Source organism: Rhea americana, unplaced genomic scaffold, assembly GCF_003343005.1.
Source record: "Rhea americana isolate MKP2758 unplaced genomic scaffold, rheAme1 scaffold_172, whole genome shotgun sequence".
Lineage (NCBI taxonomy): Eukaryota > Metazoa > Chordata > Aves > Rheiformes > Rheidae > Rhea > Rhea americana.
The window spans coordinates 629176-649253 of NW_028185839.1; the positions used below are offsets into that span (position 1 = coordinate 629176).

General features: G+C 36.0%; 1 protein-coding gene across 1 annotated transcript in view; it reads left to right on the forward strand.

Annotated features, from left to right (window-relative positions):
• NFATC3 (nuclear factor of activated T cells 3) overlaps positions 1-18576 on the forward strand; it is a 60085-nt gene extending 41509 nt beyond the window's left edge. Inside the window, exons 10-11 of the mRNA XM_085301132.1 lie at positions 5111-5212; positions 15048-18576. Coding sequence (XP_085157258.1) covers positions 5111-5212; positions 15048-15172 — 227 coding nt within the window. The 3' untranslated portion in view covers positions 15173-18576. The remainder of the gene's footprint in view (positions 1-5110; positions 5213-15047) is intronic.
• The last annotated feature ends 1502 nt before the right edge of the window (positions 18577-20078 follow it).

The window sequence follows — 20078 nt, forward strand, 5'->3', positions numbered from 1 at the left end:
TACTTTCTAATTCACTTGAAGAAACAAGGAATCAAAATGCATGAGCACAGGATATGAACTGAGGATAATATTACAGAAACTAGTGAAACATGACAGTATTTCAAAGCAAGTTGTATAATAGCACTTAAAAGGTGTTCTGAAAAAAACAGTACTTTTTCTGCTTAGGATTTTTCAGTAGTCTGCACAAGCTGATGAACATGTGGATTGGAACTGCATAAAAGCAGCCTCTGATTCTTGATTTGTCCTCTGCCTTCATCGTCCTCCCCCAGTGTCTCATGGGGACCTTCTTTTTGCTTTACGGTCTTCCAGCCAGTCTGTCCTCTGCTCAGCTCCCCAGGCTAACACTTCCCTGTATAGGCAATGGAACATTTAGGGCTGTGAGTGGGAGCAAACAAGAAGGCTGAAAGGGCCAGGAATAGGCAGCTGGTCATTTCTGTCCTTTCCCGTATTCATCACCCATACCATACTTTCTTGTATACTCACCTGATAAGGAGTTCCATTTTTCCCCACTTCAAAAAGAGCTAGTCAAAGTTAGACTAGATCTAGTTGTTTGAGAACTGAGGCTCTTGTTTTTCTTTTCCATTCTGTTTTTAAAAAGTGATTCTAATATCATGGTTTGTCTGTCCCACTGACAAGTTTTAGATTTAAACATTTTCTAAAACTTAAGCTCTTGAATTTTACCCTTTAGGAGTGAGTTTACCTTGGCACTCGTGGCTTTCTGTAGTGGTGAGATTTCTAACACAACTGTATTTAACCATTTTTAAGGAATTACATGAACCTTGGCTTGTATTCATCAAAACAAGATGACCTGCTAATCTTCTTTAATTTCCTACTCATTGCATCCCCACTACATAAAGCTGGAGATTAGAAAATCTAGTGTGTGCATTTATTATAAATAATAACTAGAAATCCTTTTAACAGTTTTGTATGCATAAAGTCTGCTTTGTCAGGCACATTCTGTGTAGAATTCAGTCATTTGTATTCATTCATTTTTAATAGTTCTGTGATCAACTCTTCTCTAGGGGACAAGTTCTCTTGCTTGAAAGCTCAGAGATTATTCTGATCTTTGTTAGAACATTTATGAAGCTTTTTTTTTTTTTTTAAGCTCCAGCTTAACTTCTGCAGAATCATAGTAGTAAATAATGAGAATATTATGAGTGACTATACCTTGTATTCTCTCTACATATATATAGAATTTCTGCATTACCAAATTGTTCTTAAAAAAAAAAAAAAAAAAAAAAAAAAAAAACACGCCTCCTGCTAAACAAAGCATTGAAGATCTACAGGAACACAAACTATACTGAAAGCTAGAATCTAGCTTAGCATGGAAGGGAGTGGACCAAAGACCTGTCATCTTGGCAGTACAGCTCAAACTGTTTTGCAATAAAACTGCAATAAAAAGCAGTATACAATTCTAATTCTTCTCATAAGCTTGTGGGCTCCTGCAGTGAGAGCTTGAGGTTGAGTAAGGTGATAAGGCAGAACCTAAAGTGTATTGAAAGATAATGGGAGTCTGCTTTTAGAAATGAATTGATATTAGTTATGCGCAAGATAGAAAGAAAGGTACAGACACTGCACAGTAGGTTAATGGGAAAAGGCCAGACAGAGAGGAGGGGTGAAAAGGCTGTTATCTATCTTGGGTTGTCAACAGTTAATGGATCTTATGACAGTATCTTCTAGTGGGTTCACTCACTGTATTCCTAAAATCTATGTTGGGAAAACAACTGTGGAGAAGACCAGTTACAGATTTCTGATGTGTTAAGAACTTTGGCTAAATCTGCAGGTATCTATGACCAGCTAATGTATGAATTCTATTTGCCTCTGTGAGAATTTTATCTCAGAACACCTCTTAACTAACTCAAAATAAGCACACATAGTTGCATCACCCCAAAAATACTCAAATTTAAAAATTACAAGAGGTTAGAAATGTACTCTTGGAATGAAGGTGGCATGCTTACATCATGGTGAAGATGCTTGCAGTACTAGCAGAACTGCCAGGAGGTAGGCATATCATTGCAACATTTTGGCCAAAATATGCTTAGACGCTTCTGCACTGCTTCCCACTGCATGGCATGTGTCCTGTATCTTCATGGTTCAGGCTTAATACTTAGAATGTTAGACCCTTCTTGTATGAGAGAAAGAGGCAGGCATATGACTTCCAATAAATTGGTTCCACTGTGCTATATAAGCACAGGATATACATTGTAGCCTTGACATGAACAGTGACTTTTGTTACTGTATCAAATAACTGCAGCACTTGTGCTGCAATTCAGGCCTAGGGCAGTCAGTCATGTCGCTCTCTCTATATATGTGTATATATATGTATAGACGTGTGTATTTATATAAAATACTCACTATGTGCAAATTAAAGCTATACGTCTAACAAGTCTCAAACATTCTTATTTTATTTTCTTAAAGAAAAGATAGTTTTTAGTAAAGTTGGCGTTAAACCTGAGATTACTAAAAGTAAGCCTGTCTTACAGCTTCGGCAGCGGTCTAAGGTAACTTGCAAGGCAACCAACCATGTCCTTAATAGTTTGCCATTGCAAATAACACTGCTGTGTGCCTATTCTTCACAAACCCAACAGAATCACAGCTGGCTGCTCCACAGCAGAGAAGGCTGAGGCCAGCCTTATTATTATAKCCAGGCCTCCTTTTTGTAGTGAAAAATTACTTGCTGGTAGTGTGGAGTCAAAAAAAACAAGCTAAATATACTGCAGTAACAAATGTGATGTAGCTGCAGGGTTTCTTAATATAAATACAGCTGACAGAGCTCTATCTGTAATTGGCAAAAGGAGGCATATATCGAAGGAAGCCTGTGGTGCAGTCTACTCATAACATTCTTTGAGGTTTACATGTTTACAGGTTTAATTGTATCTGTAACATACAGTAATTCAGTCAGTTGTCCTCTAAAAAACAACGCTTCCTGGATAGGTACAGCAACAATACCAAACCTAGGCAGCTGATACAGGAAATCTCACATGGTTGTTTGTCATCCTTCTGTGAAGAGCTAAAAACAACCCCATCCCAACCCCATCCCTGAAAAAGACCTCCTCCATACTACTTACTAAAGGGGTACCTGCAAATAATTATGCATTCCAGGACAGGCTCCACTGTTCTAAAACCAGCACATTTTCTAGTATAAGGCAAGATGCCCACACATCTCTTTCAATTAGTATTTTCTGTGTCTAAGAACTAGAGGATATGCAAGCTAAATTTTTAGGCAGCTTGCACTACAAAAGAGTAAGTTGCTTTTTAATGTTTTATTCTTTGGAAACATCACATTTTAATACTGCTTAGGGAAGTAAAAAAACATTTCTCAGTTGTATATGAAATGGTCAGATAAAGGAATTTATGTTTATCTGGTATTGGAAGTTTTATTTAATTTCAGTATGCATTGTACAAAATCCTTATGCTATACTACATGCTTTAATAGGCTGTTGCTTTATTTACTGCTTCTCAAATGACAAACACTGTGTCCTAAGTGCACACTTTATTCCAGAAACTGGTGACAGGACACATCTTACATGCATTAAATACAACATACTTTGTCAGACCTTTATAATAGTAAAAGCATACTACTGTATTAGCTTTGTTAGGTCACCACAAGTAACTCAGAATCCCTTCATGTATGAAACATGTATGAAATTTTTCTACTAGAGTATAAGCTATGTAGACTTCATGGTGCAAAGACTCTTGCTTAAAAGGGTGAATCAACTCCACTGACTTTTGCCTGTTTGTTGTCTACTCCTTTGAAAGTCTGAGCTTGAAAGAGAATTGTCCACAAAGGTTAGATCATTTCATCTCAAGGTAGTTTTCAGCATCTCTCTCTAGATTTCTTAGATCTTTCTTTAACAATGACTTTCCTGCTGGTCATTCCTACCTATCATGGAGGTTGGAGAAGTGGTCTTTTCTTAGTCTCCTATTACTTGACCAGAATTTGCCCTTTGTCCACTCCATTCCTTCAAAATGGCAGGATATTTCATCAAAACCAAAATACTGCCTTCTACATCCAGTGTAAATACATTTCATTTTACACTTCAAGCGATCTTAAGAAGTCATCCAAAAAAGTAATATGAACTATCTGAATTTCAGGAGGAGGTCAGAATAGAGTTCTTCGTCCTCCCAGGAGCCATCCCTAACCTGGGCTTACAGATCATGCTGGCAACGCAGATCTATGGCTCTATCCAGAAGGCACAAATAAGCCAGTTTCCAGAGTAATTCTGCTAACTCTTAAAGCCCAGTTTACTAAATTTGCAGCTTTGTCCTGACCAAAAAGAAAGAGAGAAAAAATCATATAACTTCAGCATGCTCACTGATCACAACTGAATAAATATACTCCTGTTAGTGTAATAAATACAATATTCCACATTCATTTTTCCCTCCAGGAAACAGTTCAGTAGAGTATGGTTTTTCCATTTCCTCCTTAGTAATTTAGTAATCTCATATTCTCTTTGTCTAATAGAGCTGCCTATACCATGATGTTGCTGTTTTCTGATGCTTTAAACTGTGGTCTGACTTACTGCAGATCAGTACCTTGGGGAAAACATTCAGATAGTTTTGATGAGTAAAGGGGAAGCTAACAGCTCTTTACAGCAACAAGTTGCTTTGTTTAAAGGACAGAAAGACTAAAAATAGCAATTTTGTTTACTAGCACTCTTTTGCCTGCCTTGTTCAGTGGAGGTGATAACAAGTGGCATGAGCACTTTTAATTTGACCTCATTAAAGAAAGCAGATTTGAGGAAATTGTAAGAATGAATGTTCTAAACTAACGCAACTCCTAAAATGAAATACATGTTGTATAAAATTCATGATACAATGACTAGATAGACATCAGAAAATTTTAACCCTTTTATGGCTCTGGATGRTAATTGAAAAGTAAATAAATATAACAAGCTAAGTGATACTGGTTTTTTTTTTTTTTTTTTAGAAACACTGACAATCTATAAGTAGTTACTTAAATCAAAATATGTAGTAGTCGTGAATGAAACTGGGTACTTGAAGGTCAGTGCTATTAAAAGAAAACTGAAAGTCACTTCCTGGTTGAGTGAACTGTAACTTCTTGGTTTAGTCCAGTCAGTAGTTATGTCTGTCTTCTTCTCTGACACAGACAGTTTTATCTCTGACCTGGAATACCAGCCATCAGGTTCAACAGAGAAATGGACTCAACATTCAGCACTCATGTCCAACTCCTATGTGGAAAATCTAGAGGGTGAGTCTGCTTACTGAAATGCTTCAATGTTTGAAATTGGAGCACAAAGAAAAGGGGAAAGTGTTGTAATAGTCATAACATCTACAAGTGGTATATACTACTCAAGTATTGCTACAATTGGACACCTGCCTACTCTGTAATAGTTAAGAAGATTGAGAAGTTGTGAGCTAGGTGTAAGTTCATTCAGTAGAAACCTCCACTTAAAGTGTATATAGCTGCCACAGAACTTCCTGAGTGCTGTAGAATCCATTAAAATAATAGAAGAGGCTACAAGAATTTTGAGTCAAGTACAGCCAAGGCTGTGGAATGGCCAGATGAGTTAACTGTGAGAAATTTAGGATGGTTCTCCTTCTTTTAAAAGGATGAGGCAATGTTAATTTAACTAGGTGGAACACTGCACAGGCATGCAGTACCAATCTTAAGTATCAGGAATGTGGATTTTGTAAATAGATTTCTATTTGAATGTGCTCTACAGTTGGGGAAAAAATCATCTGGATTTGCTTTAAGATGCTTTCATCTTCTTTATTTCGCATATAAACAAGATAATTATGCACTACGACTCTCTCTTAAGCAGTAACTATATTAGAAGTTGACAAACAGTATATTGGTTGTGTTTTTGTCTTCTCCAGTGTTTTTCACTTTCCCAAATATCCCTAAAATGCCAAAAAACTATCCTGTCCCTCTTCTACAAGGCACAATTGCTTCTCACGTAGATTTTTAAACAGGGATACCTGTAAGTGTACAATTAATTTGGGATTGCTCAAAGTAATGCAACCTAGCTTTGGTAAAGCCTTAATAAAACTATAGCACAAGTAGTATGTAGACAGATACTAAAGTTTGCTCACAAAACTATTTAAGAAGAAACTGCGAAGCTGGTCTTTTACCATCTTAAAAAAAAAAATTGAGTTAGTTTTGCTTCGCTTACGTAACAAAATGCTGTCAGAAAGGTAAGTAGCTACAATTCAGAATGGCAGAATTAAGAGAAGGATTTTGTATGCTATCATGACATTTTTGTATGTTGAAACTGCAAATGGATTAGTAAAATACAAGCTATGCCTTAGATCATTGTTGAAGAGTGCAAGTCGTTGAATGATGGAGTCTTTTTAATAGTAAACCCTCCCTCCCAGACACCAGTATCCTCAGGTAGAGTGTTGGACAGATTTTGGCAAAATCTGAACTTAAAATTATGAAATGCAAGCCTACAGATAGAACCTATGTAAAAAGGCACACAGAGAACACCATATTCAGACAGAAACAGGCTTATGCACAGATGCTAACAGCTAAGAAGTAGAATTGGGAGACATGGAGAGAAAAAAAAATTTTAATAAGAGGGTTTCAGGTATTTGGTGCAAGAAAGATAATCAAGGAGATACTAATGCAAGGCACATGTTTACACAGGAAGGGCAGAGAAATGGTTTTCTACCTTAAAGAACACTTAGTGTGAAATCAGACAAGTTAACTTTATCAACCAGTAGCACAGAATAACTACAGATTTAACTTCCAGGCTTAAAATAGGGAAAGTAGAATGTCTGGATTATAATACTGAGCAGGACAGCAGCAACTGTAGCTGTGGTGTGCTGTGGGAGTTCAGACAAACTGCAAAGGCAGGAAGCACACGAATGGAATAATTGAGTCATCCTTTGTAGAATGGGTAAGTGTCATGACTGCTTCATGGAGCACTAAGTCATGAGAATAACCCACAAGCGGAAACATCACTTTATTTGGTCCCAAGAAACGCACAAGAACTGGTTCAAAAATCTTGCTTTTAAAGAGTTCTCTATCAGTTTCAGCACTGCAGGCTGTGACAGATTTTAGTAGTATTTCAGAAGGGGCACTACATGAAAATAATGTAAATTATTCAAAAAAGGGTAAAATGATAGCAAGCAGTCAAGACTGTCAGTTAAGGTTCAAACTAAACATATATTTAAGCTGCACAGTGAGAAAGATTTGAAGTTGCTTCCAAATGCAGAAAACTGAGAACATGAAAATAATTAGGTTAAATGTGAAATTTGTTGAGACAGAGCAAGAAGTTCTAAGATTAAGAAGTTCCCAAGAATGAGTTCTTAGTCCTAAAAAAAGCAAGAGGCCTGAGGCCTGGCAGAGTACCACTAGGACCAGTATATGACAAAACAAGAATTCAAGTAATTACTGAAACACAAAAGACCAAATGACCCTAGAAAATTTTTTGCATTGATGTTCATAGCCATGGAACTTGAGATTCCCATGCCAAAGTGCTTTTTAAAGGGGGCATGTTACAAGTTTAAGTGTCAGTAAAAAGTTTTAAAACAAATAGATAAAACAGTGACAAGTCACAACTGGATGACATGCCAAACAAGAATTGTGAAAGAATAAGAAACATTTGAACTATTAACTGCAAAGTATAACTTCTTGCTTAAATCTAATTTGGAGCCAGATGACTCAAATTTGGTAAATGCAACACTGCTGCTGCTCAGCTATTCAGAGTAATAAATAACAGAAATTGTCTGCAAACATCTAGAGAAGATTTCATGATTAAAAAAAAGTTAGTGCAGGGGTGGAAGTGAGGGTAAGAGAAGGAAAAGAAACCTACCTTGATTCCAAACATAGAGTGAACAAGCTGTCTGAACTATTACTATTTAAAGCAATCTTGAATTTGAATGAATAATTCTATCAAAAGTTGAGCTCACTAGTGTTCAAAAWAAGGAGAAATAAAATGCTAGGATCAATTAGGAAAGGCATAGAAGAAAACAGATACATCTATATCTTTGATTATGGTTTCCTTCTCTCTTCGCTGATGTCAAACTAGAATTAGATGCATACAGGTTATTGTTGTCAAGGTTTTGTTTGTTTGCTCCCTTTTCATTAAGGGTAACTAGCATGACCAAAGATTAGGAAAGGAAATTATGTTGAATGAGATAGGACTCTTCAGTCTAGAAAAGAAAAAGAATAAGCAGAATATACTAAAGATCAATAAAACTAATGGGTGGCATGGAAGAGGTAAAGGAAAGTACTTCCTAGGAGAGACAACAACCAGTGTCCAACAAATGAAATAATTATGTAGCAAGTTCAACTCAGATAAAAAGGCTATTATGACTTTATGTAGTTAAGCTTTGAAACTTACTGTCAGTGTTGCGGATGCCAGAATTTTACATAGATCAAAGAGACCGACAGAAAAAAAGAATCCATATAGGACTGTTCAGCACAAAAAATACTGTCTCTGGCTCAGGAATTCCCTATGCCAAAGACATCTCGGAAGCTGATAGAAAATGCTGGAGAAGGATCATTGTGTGCTTGCGTGTTTCTTTACTGACCATTATACACCAAACGGAATGTAATCTAAACTGGTTTGCCTGTAGTCCTCCATGGAAGTAGTGTTTTTTTTACCTGTGCAAACCTAAAACACTCAGTAACTGCTTATTAGAGAGATTGTCTTATCCTATAGGAAGTATAGGTGCCAATTACAGATTACCAGCTTCCTGCATTGGGGTAAAAAAGATCACTTATGCTATTCCCAGAAAGGTCTTTAGGGTTCAGGAATGGCCTATATTCTTCTTCATGCTCCAGTACATAGTATTTGTCTCTTAGCATTCACAGAAATTCATGGGAATTGAAGTACAGACTAATGTAGAAACATGCTAGCATTTAGTTGCATTTGGCTGAAAAAGATAAATGTGTTTTTTTAGTCTAATGTAAAATATTCATTAAGATGCTGCAAGTATACAAGTTGACTGACAGATCACATGGATTGGTCTCACAGTGAGAGAACAACTTAAGGTGGCATTGTAGATCTGATGAAACAAAGCACCGTAAGGAAAAATAGATCTTACAAACGTGTCAAAGCACCAGTTCCTCTCTTTCTTAAGAGCTTATTACTGTAAATTCTTACAAGTGTTTTTTCTAATATATATCCAAACCAGCCCTCCAAGCAACCCGTTATTAAAAGCACCAGCTTTTGTGATGTTGGCATGTTTCCTAATGCAAGAGCTTTGTTCTGTTGCAATCAGCTAATGTGGATAACTAAGTGAGAATCTCTCTTGAGTGGTTGGTCAGTCCTACTAACAGGGCCATGGTTTGAGGTTCTGACTCCAGAGCAGCGATGCAGTTACTGGAACAGCTGATGAGATTATTACCCCAAGCTGTATGCCTTGCTGCACAGATGGCTGAGCTGTACAATCTAATTTTAGTTTATCTTAAAACTCTGGATTACAAATTACAGCAATTTGGAAGATCTTCTTGAACAGTCTGGTTGTTCATACAACAAACAACTGGAGCAATAGCTTTATCAGCTGTCCCAGTGCAGGTCTTCTGTGATCAGGAGGCAAAGCCCTCAGCCTTAAAAAAAGAAAAGAAAAGAAAGAAAGAAAAGAAAGAAAGAAAAAGCCCACCAAGAAGTTGTGGCCCAGTTCTTACATCAATCTCAGTGGCTCGGCGGCTCACTGTCTTTCATGTGCGCAGTCAGTAGGGACTTAAAAAAGCAAACAGAACACTATGTGAAGTCAAAACAGTGGGAACAGACCATGAATAGAGCGAATATGTGCTTGCTTGTTTTACAAGCTTGACAGCAAATCCAGAAGTTAGAGCTGGCTATCTTCATCTTTGTCCTACTGGTATTGGTGTTAGTATGCCTTTAGAAAAGGGGGGGAGGGAAGGGGTTTGCACCTCCGGGTCACTTTCATGTTTTGTTAGATGCAGTACAGAGGGGAAAAAAGTTTGCAGTACACTCTCCTACTGTCAGTAYTGAGAGGTCCATCTAAGTCTGCAGCAGAATGTTTTTTCCCACCCATCTAAATTCTATTCTGCACAATCTATTTTTAACTATTAGTATAAATCTACCAGCTAGCTTACATTTTGTATAAATACTGGTGAAGAAAAAGGTGAAACTATTGCAAATAAAGTAACAGTTGAAATTCTGAAATCTGGGCTAACTGCCAAACAGGTCAATTAAACAGATGCAGGATAGCTATTAAAAGTTACTTTCACGACAAGGGGGAGAAGGGGAGAAAACTGTTTTGCATTTTGATCCGTGCCATGCCTGACAATCAAGTTTTCAAAATGCTATTATCATTTTTGTAGTGGAGGGGTGCACCATATTTCTATAGAGATTGTAGCATGTGCAAACTTTGTCTTATTTTGATCTTATTCTTGTCCAGTACTGATCGTGACATATATACTGCTTCTGATCCAATCATCATTTCGGTATTAGCAGCCTTGATTATTAGCACATAAAACGCTAGCACTTTTGCTGTTACCCGCTCAATTGATGCGGATTGCTCAAAACAAGTTTTAGGTAATCAATAAGTAATAAAACAGTACTAAATATTAGCTAGACGACTTAACACCAAGAAACATGCTGAAGGGCAAAAAAAAAAAAAAAAAAAAAAAAAAAAAAAAANAAAAAAAAAAAAAAAAAAAAAAAAAAAAAAGTAAAATGCAAGTGCATGTATTAAAATTGACTAAATAACATCTTGGTTTTCTAGTATCTAATATCTAATTGCTAACTAGATATCTTTTAAGGTTAAGTGAAAGGGCATATGACATTTTATCTAGCTATATTTCAAGAGAGTGTTCCCCCTGTCCCCACCGTAGTTGAAAATAGGAAAGTTGAGATAAAGCTTTCTTCTGCAAGGATAGCAAACAATTTTCTTTTGTTATATAAAGTATCTCTAGTGTTGTCTGCGCTCTGTCCTTTCTCAAGCCTGTTGAAGTAGACTTCCTCTCCCAATCTGGTCATCTAAGAACTTAGATTTTGCTAAGCAACATTCATGAAAAATCTGTGTTTATGTTCATGACTTAAGTCTTGAGTTTTAATCACAGACTACTGCATATTCTATGGTAATAATGACTCTGTGTGGAGGAAGGTAATGTGTCATATATTCAAATACTAGCCTTACTACCTTTAGATTTCTAATTCAGTCTTTAAGCTAATATTTACACCATCAGAAAGGAATGCAAAAGGGAAAACATCATATGATTCTACCTTCAATCCTGTACATTTCAATGAAAGATTTTACTTTTTTTATTGACTATTATTTATATTTTAAATTTAATTCTTCATCAGTTCATACCATCCCACTGTCAGAAAAGTTAATTATACTGCTGGTAAACACAGGACATCCTTCATATAAAGCCAAATGCTTCCTAACTTAGACATATCCAGGCATCTCATCATTTGCTGCCTTAAAGCTGTGTTGTGCATCTCTTCAGCAAGCTATTCCAAAGGACTTCCAGGCTACCTAATTTTGGTAAATACGCAATATGGCTTCTTAACAATGTTCTTCAGGCTCTAAAGACCAGCTTTCACTAGAAAAGCTACTTTCTTGGCTTAAGAGCCCACTGCTACAGCTGGTAGCCTGCATGCTGGGTCTGTACACTCCCCTGTGTGCCCCTTCAGGCATTCCACTGCTTGGAAATGTGTTGGGCATAGCCAGACAGGCAGCAAGCTGATAATCTTCCTTCTCCCATGACCACATGGCTCCCAATACAGCCCCTGCTCAGTTGTCTCAAATCTGGCAGCCAGCCTAGTGCACTACAGAAGGTGAGAGCATGTCTTTGATCTCAGCTACTAGATTCTGTGCTTTCTTTGAAGCAGTCTACTATTATCTGCATTTTTTTWAAAAAAAACAAACACATATAAGTCAGTGTACAGTCTTCTATATTTCACGGGCTTCCCCTTGTATATTTGTTGTTTACAGATTTAGAGAGTTGCAGTGTGAAATGGACATTCTTGGAAAGCACAGAGTAAGATGTGCTAGGCAGGAGGCTATGGGCTACGAAAAAGTGAAAACACACTTTGGCCAGAAACAAATGGCAGAAGGATTCAGAATCGCATGGTTGTTAGACATAATTCCAATTGAGACACTGCTTATAATAACAAAAAAAAAAAGGAGGTGGGAGGCACCTGAATACTGATTCAGTTTAAAATTTAGCAATCCTAGCAAAACCACTAGTGCAACTACAACTCTTCCACTAGAATTTTCTGTTGCAAAGAAGGAGAGAAGAGGATGAACTACTGATACTGCATTCCAATTAGAAATTGTAGATGTTTCTAACGTAAATCCATATAAACTATGTAAATCTGTATTGTCCATGGACAAAAAGCATCCCCTTCTCCCTGCCCCCCCCCCCCCAACAAAAAAAATCCCTTACAGCAAGATGTAAGGCATGACAGTGCTATTACACTGAGGTATAAAACTTTTTTCTGTAGAGAAGTAGAAAATTATTAAGAGAACAAATGAGTTACACGCACTAACCTCCACGTAATGAATTATCTGGTGTTTTGGCAAAAAAAATACCACATGAGCAGCTAATTGTATTCATAATATAAATGTGTTTAAGGAAAATTTAATGCCACATGGCTACAGTGCTGTTCAGTAAGTAAACGCCTGTGGGACTATCGAATGGTGTAACAGTGTAGATTGGTGCGTTTTGATGTTCCCCCCCATCTCCCCCCTCCCCCCAAAAAAACCCTATGTTATTTTACACACACACACACACACACACACACACGTAAATAAACAAACAAAATTATCAAAGAAAGTGACAGTCTAATAATTTTAAAGTATAAAAGGGATTTAGTCGTGATTTTATTGCACTACTCAATTCTAGTAGTACTGAACAGCTGCAATATTTGATTTTCACAAAACAACTGTTCAGCAATATACAATAGGTTTTAGTTAGTAGAGTCCTGTAGTTAGAGCAAGTTAATAAGTATCCTGAGAGAATCTGGARTGTGCTATTTACACAGCAACATCTAAATTCAATTAAAAAAGCATCTTGTTTTGTAACAGTTGCTTACTTATGTACTATGTTGATAAATAAAAATATCTTATAAAGGTCCTACCTACAGTAACAATTTTCAGCAGTATAGTACCAGTTAAATTCATTGAATGAAACAGGTTTTTTGACGCCTAATAATGTGTAGTCTTGTAATGTTCCCAGGAATTGCTTTGTACATAACTAGCYTGAACTATTTTATCCTTTGGGCTGCCATAATGTGTATTTCTAACAAACAGATCTGTCCTTACATTCATGCAAGAGAATACTATTGCCATTGGCTGACTCTTAGATTAATACTTCCTCCACATTTAAATATGGTTATGTGACATAGGTGTTTTTAAAACTTTCCTAAGTAAACTACAAAAAATACAGACAGAACCTCTTTTCAGAGTAGGCTTTTGTATATAAAGTATATGTAGGCATATGTGTATTGAGAAAGAAAATACATGATGTTCTYAGTTTAATCACAATGAATTTGTGTTGTAAAGTGTCGCTAATAATTAGCAGAATCATTAAGCAGCTACTTTATGTAGAAACCTGATACAAAACTCTTTGGTGGTGTTTTATTCAAATATAAAAGGTGATACACAGGCTACTGTTACATATACTACAAAACATTCATGACATGAAAGAAAATACACTAATGTCCACTTATGATGCCACTGCTGCAACAAAAGGCAGTCTTCAGATCATTGAGTACTTTATAAACATAAAGCACAATTTACCCTCCCAGTATGTTGATTTTATTAGGATACAGCACGCTCTTATTTTGTCCTAATCTTAACCTTGGAAGGAAGCTAAATCCTCCTAGGGGAAAAATCAAGGAAGCATTAACAAGGGTGGTGAAGGATACAACCATTATTTTGTAAAGTGAACAACAAAGTTACCCAATGGAGCATAAAGGAGCAAAAGCCTAGTTTCAAAATCTGTTAAGCCTTTCAGTAGAAGTAGCTTACTAGGAAAACAAACTTCTCTTACTAGGAAAGGCCTCATTCATAAAAGAATTTTATTATAAGTCAATTTATAAAAGGCTCAACAAATCTGTGTTAGAGGGTTTCTTTTATTATTATAATTTGCATATTGAAGTGTTTTACGATTAAGAGATTCAATATCTATTGCCACTTTGTGGAAAACAGTTACCATAATTGTTTCCTCTAAGYATTAAATGATACTGTGTATTTTTCTTAGTGTCTTATATTTATCTGAATTTTTTCCATGCTTAATGTGATATTTTTCTTCTCTGCTCAGAATATTACAGATTCATTTCTCTCAGTTAAGCGTACCTTTGCCCCCTTTTTAAAATGGGCATTCACATCAGTGCATTTAAAATTATTCCTGTCATCTCCCAAATTAAATGATACTTGCACTTTTGTCTAGGCTTTAGAGTAAAACTTTCCACCTGATAGCTTTTGCACTAATTTCTTGTATTTATAGTGGTGTCCCTCACTTGCAAATAGTGAAGGTTGACTATAGTCCACTGAATTCATCACACACACAGGGATTTGACTTGCATATTAGTCAGTCTCAATGCTTTGTGATAGAAAAAGTTGTCTGATAAAGCTAAGAAAGTTGCTGCAGTTTCAAAAATGCAAGTTTTCAGAAGACTGGCTAATTCAATAGATATGTAGTACTAGAGACATTGTATTAACTCGAATCCAAGTTTTGAGGAAGATCTGTAAGTAGTTTGATATGGCCAAGATTCCCACAAGAGAGTTGCCTGTTGTTCCTGTTATACTCTTAAGCAGAAAGAAGTCCATGGAGAAATCTGAACTTGAACTGAACTTGCCTATGCTGTGCCGTTCAGTTACCTGATTTTCATGAATATACATTTACTTGCTTGCTTTAAATGTTTTGGGGACCCTCCAGTATGGATTAYGGTAAGTACATAGTGCATTACTAAGAGAAGCTAGAACATTTTTTTCTTGCATAACTGTTACTGAAGTTAATTTTCTTTTTCATCCTCTGCTTAACTGCATTAAGGCTTAGCACCAAAATACTTTTTTAGAAGGGGCATATTGATGAGTGCTGCATTTTGGAAAGCATAAAAACAGAGCTTTTTTTTTTTCTTTTTTTTTTTTAGTGAATGAGATCATAGGAAGAGATATGTCACAGATCTCAGTGTCACATGGAACAACAGTGGCCAGCCAATCTCCATGTACATGCCCTGGATCGCTGGAGACGGGAACATCTGATGGAATCCAGTAACAGATAAGCTTACAACTAAGCATCCATGAAAGCTTCACAATTTCTCTGAATATTACTTTGTCCTCTTCCTCTTTAGACTTATTGTGCTTCCAACTCTGTGGCCTTTATGAACTGGAACAGTGGATCCTTGCATAGCCCTTTTAGTGGGTTACATTTTTGATGTAGAGACAGATAATGATAGTTCCTCAGATGCTGTAAAATGACTTCTTAAAATGGACACACAGAATCTACACCAGATATTTTAACTGTTCAAAAGTTACAAACAAGCTTTGCTTTTTTGCATTTAAATAGAATACTTTTATATTGTAAGTGCTTCAAATGTGTGAAGATGTTTAGTTTGCTCTTATAATATGCACAGTACTGAACGTGGAGAAAGATTTAATACACATCTTCAGTGTGCTGCTTTCCCTTAGAGATAGTATAGGTATAACCGATTTGTAACAACTTTTGGTCATTTTGGAAAGCCTTTAAGCTTATATTGTTTAAAATTTTTTAAATAAGATCTTCCAGAGGCAAATCGTACCTGTCATCTGAAGCCAATGCCATGGAAGTCATTGTGTATACAATACTTTAGTGTTTTCTCTCTTAGATTCATAGGAAGCAAAGCCAAATGTAGATCTGCACTTGTTTATAAACTGAAAATGTTACTTGATAGGCTGCAAAAAGACCATTCCGTCATGGAAGTGTTGGGATAGAAATGACATTCCAAAATTTAACTTTTATAACTTTGTGGATAATCTTCCTGTACTCTATTAGCACAGGCTCCTTCTTAAAATAGCTTTTCTTAGAAAGTTACATTTGTAATCAAATTTGAGAACTAGGATTTTAGAGTGAAGAACTGCAACTTCAAAGCCATGATAGATAGGGGAAAAAATATATATTTGCTGAGGATCTGAGTGTTCCTGTTATCACTACAGAATACTGTTTTGAAATTACCAATTCAGTGGCATTCAAATTTTCCATGCAATAAATCATTTGGTCACATCTGTATCTTTTATGTGCTATATGCCTGAACCATGCCACTTTGAAGTCCTAAGACGACAACAATTACAGTTCCTTAAGTTTAAACTGTTCATAAGCTTTAGTCTGATAAAACATAATTTACTGTGAATTAGTGATTAAGTAGTGTAATTTGCCCACGTTGAATTGTAAACGCATGCAGCAGAAGTTACCAAAGAAATGCACAGGATTCATGGCAGTGATACACTTTGTGCTGTGTTCAAAGGATGCATTTCCCTTACCCATCTAATCTGATAATCTGATGTTTACATAGTTATCAAAAAAATGTCAGGCCTCTATGATTAGAAACCTAGGAGAGGATCTGAAACTGCCCATTTAGGCCAGAAACACTCCACCACCACCACCCTAATGCCCCCTTGTCCTCCAAAGAAATTGTAGTTTACAAAGCTGTCTGATATGGTTCATACAGGGTACAACAATACTCAATCTCACTTTCAAAACAGGATGAATCTCAAATATTTAAGAATTCTTTTTAGCCCCTCATTTGGGCAAGTCATGATGTTTTAATGAAAATATAGAGCCAACACATTCAAAATTATCAAAAATATAGAAAAAATAGTTGCATAAAAATTAGCTCAGACAATTATGGGCATTTTAATGGCTGAACACATGTAGAAGATGTGCCTCTGTTCTACAGACTCTTAAAATTACAGTAGAGCATCTTAAAGTGGACTCTATTAATAAAAACACCTGTAAGAGTAAATATAGATTTCTAATAATGCATTTTGGCAGACAACCAGGGGTAAGCTTTACATTGAGCCTCTTGCAGACAAATCATTACACCTAAACTTAAATCAGAGTCCAAGCAATACCATTAAAGTAGCTACAACTACACTTCTGTAATAGTTGAATCATTGACTTTTCAAAAGGCCATACATTAAGTAGGTAAATTTAGAACTTTCTATGAATTACTTCCTTTTAAGAGTGCAACCTAAGAATACTATCTAGGCAGTTCATAGTCATTTCAAACAACTTAATGCTAGGCCACTATGTATGTGCCGGGAATCTAAGCATCCTTTTTGTGAATGTATTGTTCAATGGTGCAAAATCTTTAAATTTGAAAGGAAAAAAAAAATGGCAGGGCTGTAACCTGAAGAAGTGTGTTATTGTAACTGTCCCTCAGTGATGGTGCTTTACTCTGTCCTCTCCTCATTTACATTAATGATCCTAGAAAAGGGTTGACATGTTCAGAAATACATCTACTTACGTTTTTAAACACTTTTTAAAAAAAGCAAAACAAAAAAAGCAAAAAACACTGTAAGATATGTAATTGTTTTCAGACTGTGTGCTGGTGGCAAGGTATGTCCCAGTTTTCATTCATGTACCAGGTCTTTTGCATTAACCATTGTTTATAGGAGAATTCTAACTTCAAAGCTTTTCATACTATATGGGATTTATGCTCCTTTATCCTACTGGTACAGACTTCTCCTTGCAAGTTCTCCAAGTAAGTAGCTGGAATTCATACTGTACCTAAAATATAGGAGTCCAAACAATCCAGAGTTGCTATGCACTAAATTTTCTGATGCCTTTAAATACCTTGATGCCTGTAGACATAGAGATGCTTTCCTATTTAAAAGTGAAATTAAAAAAATATAGCTTTGGATACTAAAGCAGTTTTCTATTTGCCTTGTAAAAGCTTCAGTACAAGGGTCTTAATTTTATTTTAGCTTGTGTGATAATGTAGGTGAAAGACTGTTAATCTTGTATAATTTTTAGTGGTATAAAAAGCACACAATCTATTGGACTATGCAAATTTAATGAAACAGAACCCTGCAACTGTTAATATTTTGTTGGCATCCACTTTCTTGCCCTTAAGTCCTTTCTCCTCCCTGACCCCTCTTCCAGAACTTGCTACTAATTTAGATTATTACCTGAAGGAAAGCCTTAAGGATGAGGAAGCTTCTCTATAAGGCGGGTCAAAGATCAATGTTAAAACAAAAATTAAGGGGTAGTATAGTAATCCATGGAGCAAAAAAGTTTTAATTTCTGAAATTATTGTAAACTAGCAATCTGAATTTCTGTAGTAAAGCTTTCATATGTTATCAGTGGAACTGCCATCTTTTTTAAACCAAAGAATGAAAAGAACATGACCGTTTTGTTCTGATGCAAACAAAGCTTTGAAAGTCTATTTTTGATACTCAAAATGGATGTCATTCCTTGAGGTTTGGAAATCATTCAAATTGAAGTTTTATATTTAAAAATATAGGACAATAAAGATTAAGTTCTAGATGTTTACAGAGCCTTGTATTGTAATTTCATGTACATTTTGTATTAAACTTTTTTTGTAAGTTATGATTGCAGTGCTACTTGCAGAAATAAAGGGAAGAACTTGCATCTTTAGGCTCTTAAAATCATAGTGTTGAAATAAATAAAAAGAATGGAAATTTGTTGTCATTTATTGAACGTACAGCTCCAAATGCAGAGTGGGAAGAAACTATTTATGATGTAGTGGTCAACAGCTGTGCTGAGGTATGACATAACGTTATGAAGTGACACTTAAGATTCTCCTGAGCAATGCTTTTGAACCAATATTGTAAGAGATGGGGGCTCAACTGTGAGCCAGCAACAGTGAGCCTATACATATTTAATGAGTGATCCGCTGTGCTGACAGAGAGTATCAGTCTGCCCAAATACTGGTGATTTTCCATTTGCAAATGAGATTGCTTCCATGGAACTATCAAAAGATTATTTAAGAATTACTATTATTACACAGAGCAGCAATATAAACAGTAATCTTTATTCTTGAAAGGGTATAATCATGGGCATAATGCACTTAAACTGCTTCAGAAATAGATGTAGAATTCCTACAACCAAAATCCAGATTGCTTACTAAAGCTTGGCTAATCAAACAGCATTGAGGGACATACCCTAAGGAACAGCATTATGGATTCAGACCTTAAAATCTAAATACCATCTAGGTGATACTAGGGACACTGGCAATATTTTTATCTATCTGTCTCTTGTTGGTAGAAAACTAATCAAACTAACTGTTAAATCTCTAGGTGTATTAAGCAGTACAAGTGCTCCAAATTTTAAGTTTAGGTGAAAGCTCTGGCAATGCTGCAACTGCTCAACAGAGGGAAGGGGCACAGATCACAACTGTCTTCTACTCACATTGCGCAGTCAGACCATGGGCCAGTTTAGAATTAGTGTTTTATTCAGAACATATGTCCTGACAAGATTACCTTCACCAATGGTTTCCAGCTATATTGCATACATTGTATGTGTGTATATAAATATGTGTGTGTGTATATATAAAAACTATATATACACACACACACACACACTACAGTCTCTCTCTGCGCACACACACACACACACCATTGCAATCGTAAGACTCAAGTCTTTCTTTAAAAGGAAAATGATAAAGCCCCAGTGGGCAAATAAGTAAAAACCAACAATCTTAAGAGTCATCATTTGTTCAACAAGACCATGTTTTGATGGAAGCTCATTAGAGTAGACAACCAACCTGATCTGTTAAAAATAGTTTTCACTACAGCTAGTAAATGTCTAGATCTTTCTCAAAGCAGTGATTTGAGCCCTGAGGGCCTCAGCACTTGCAGATTCATTTCAAGACAATCTTGCCATTACAGTTTTCTTATTAAAAGTTTTGGCACGATAAAGCAAATCAAAAAGGTAAATATATTGACAATAAACATTTCTTAATTCAGGAGCTATGTTATCCATAAAGATGGAATCAATGAAAGGGATATAAAGCACAGTCTGGAAGAAATCAAAAAGATGTACAGTATGAAAAATTGCTGAAAGGTAGACAGACTGATTCCCTAGGTAAGGGAAATGATGCAAAGAAGGAAGAAACTGTCTGAAATGATTTAAACAGCTTACTGATGATACAGACTAGTTCTGATCAGAGAGGTCCTGCCTT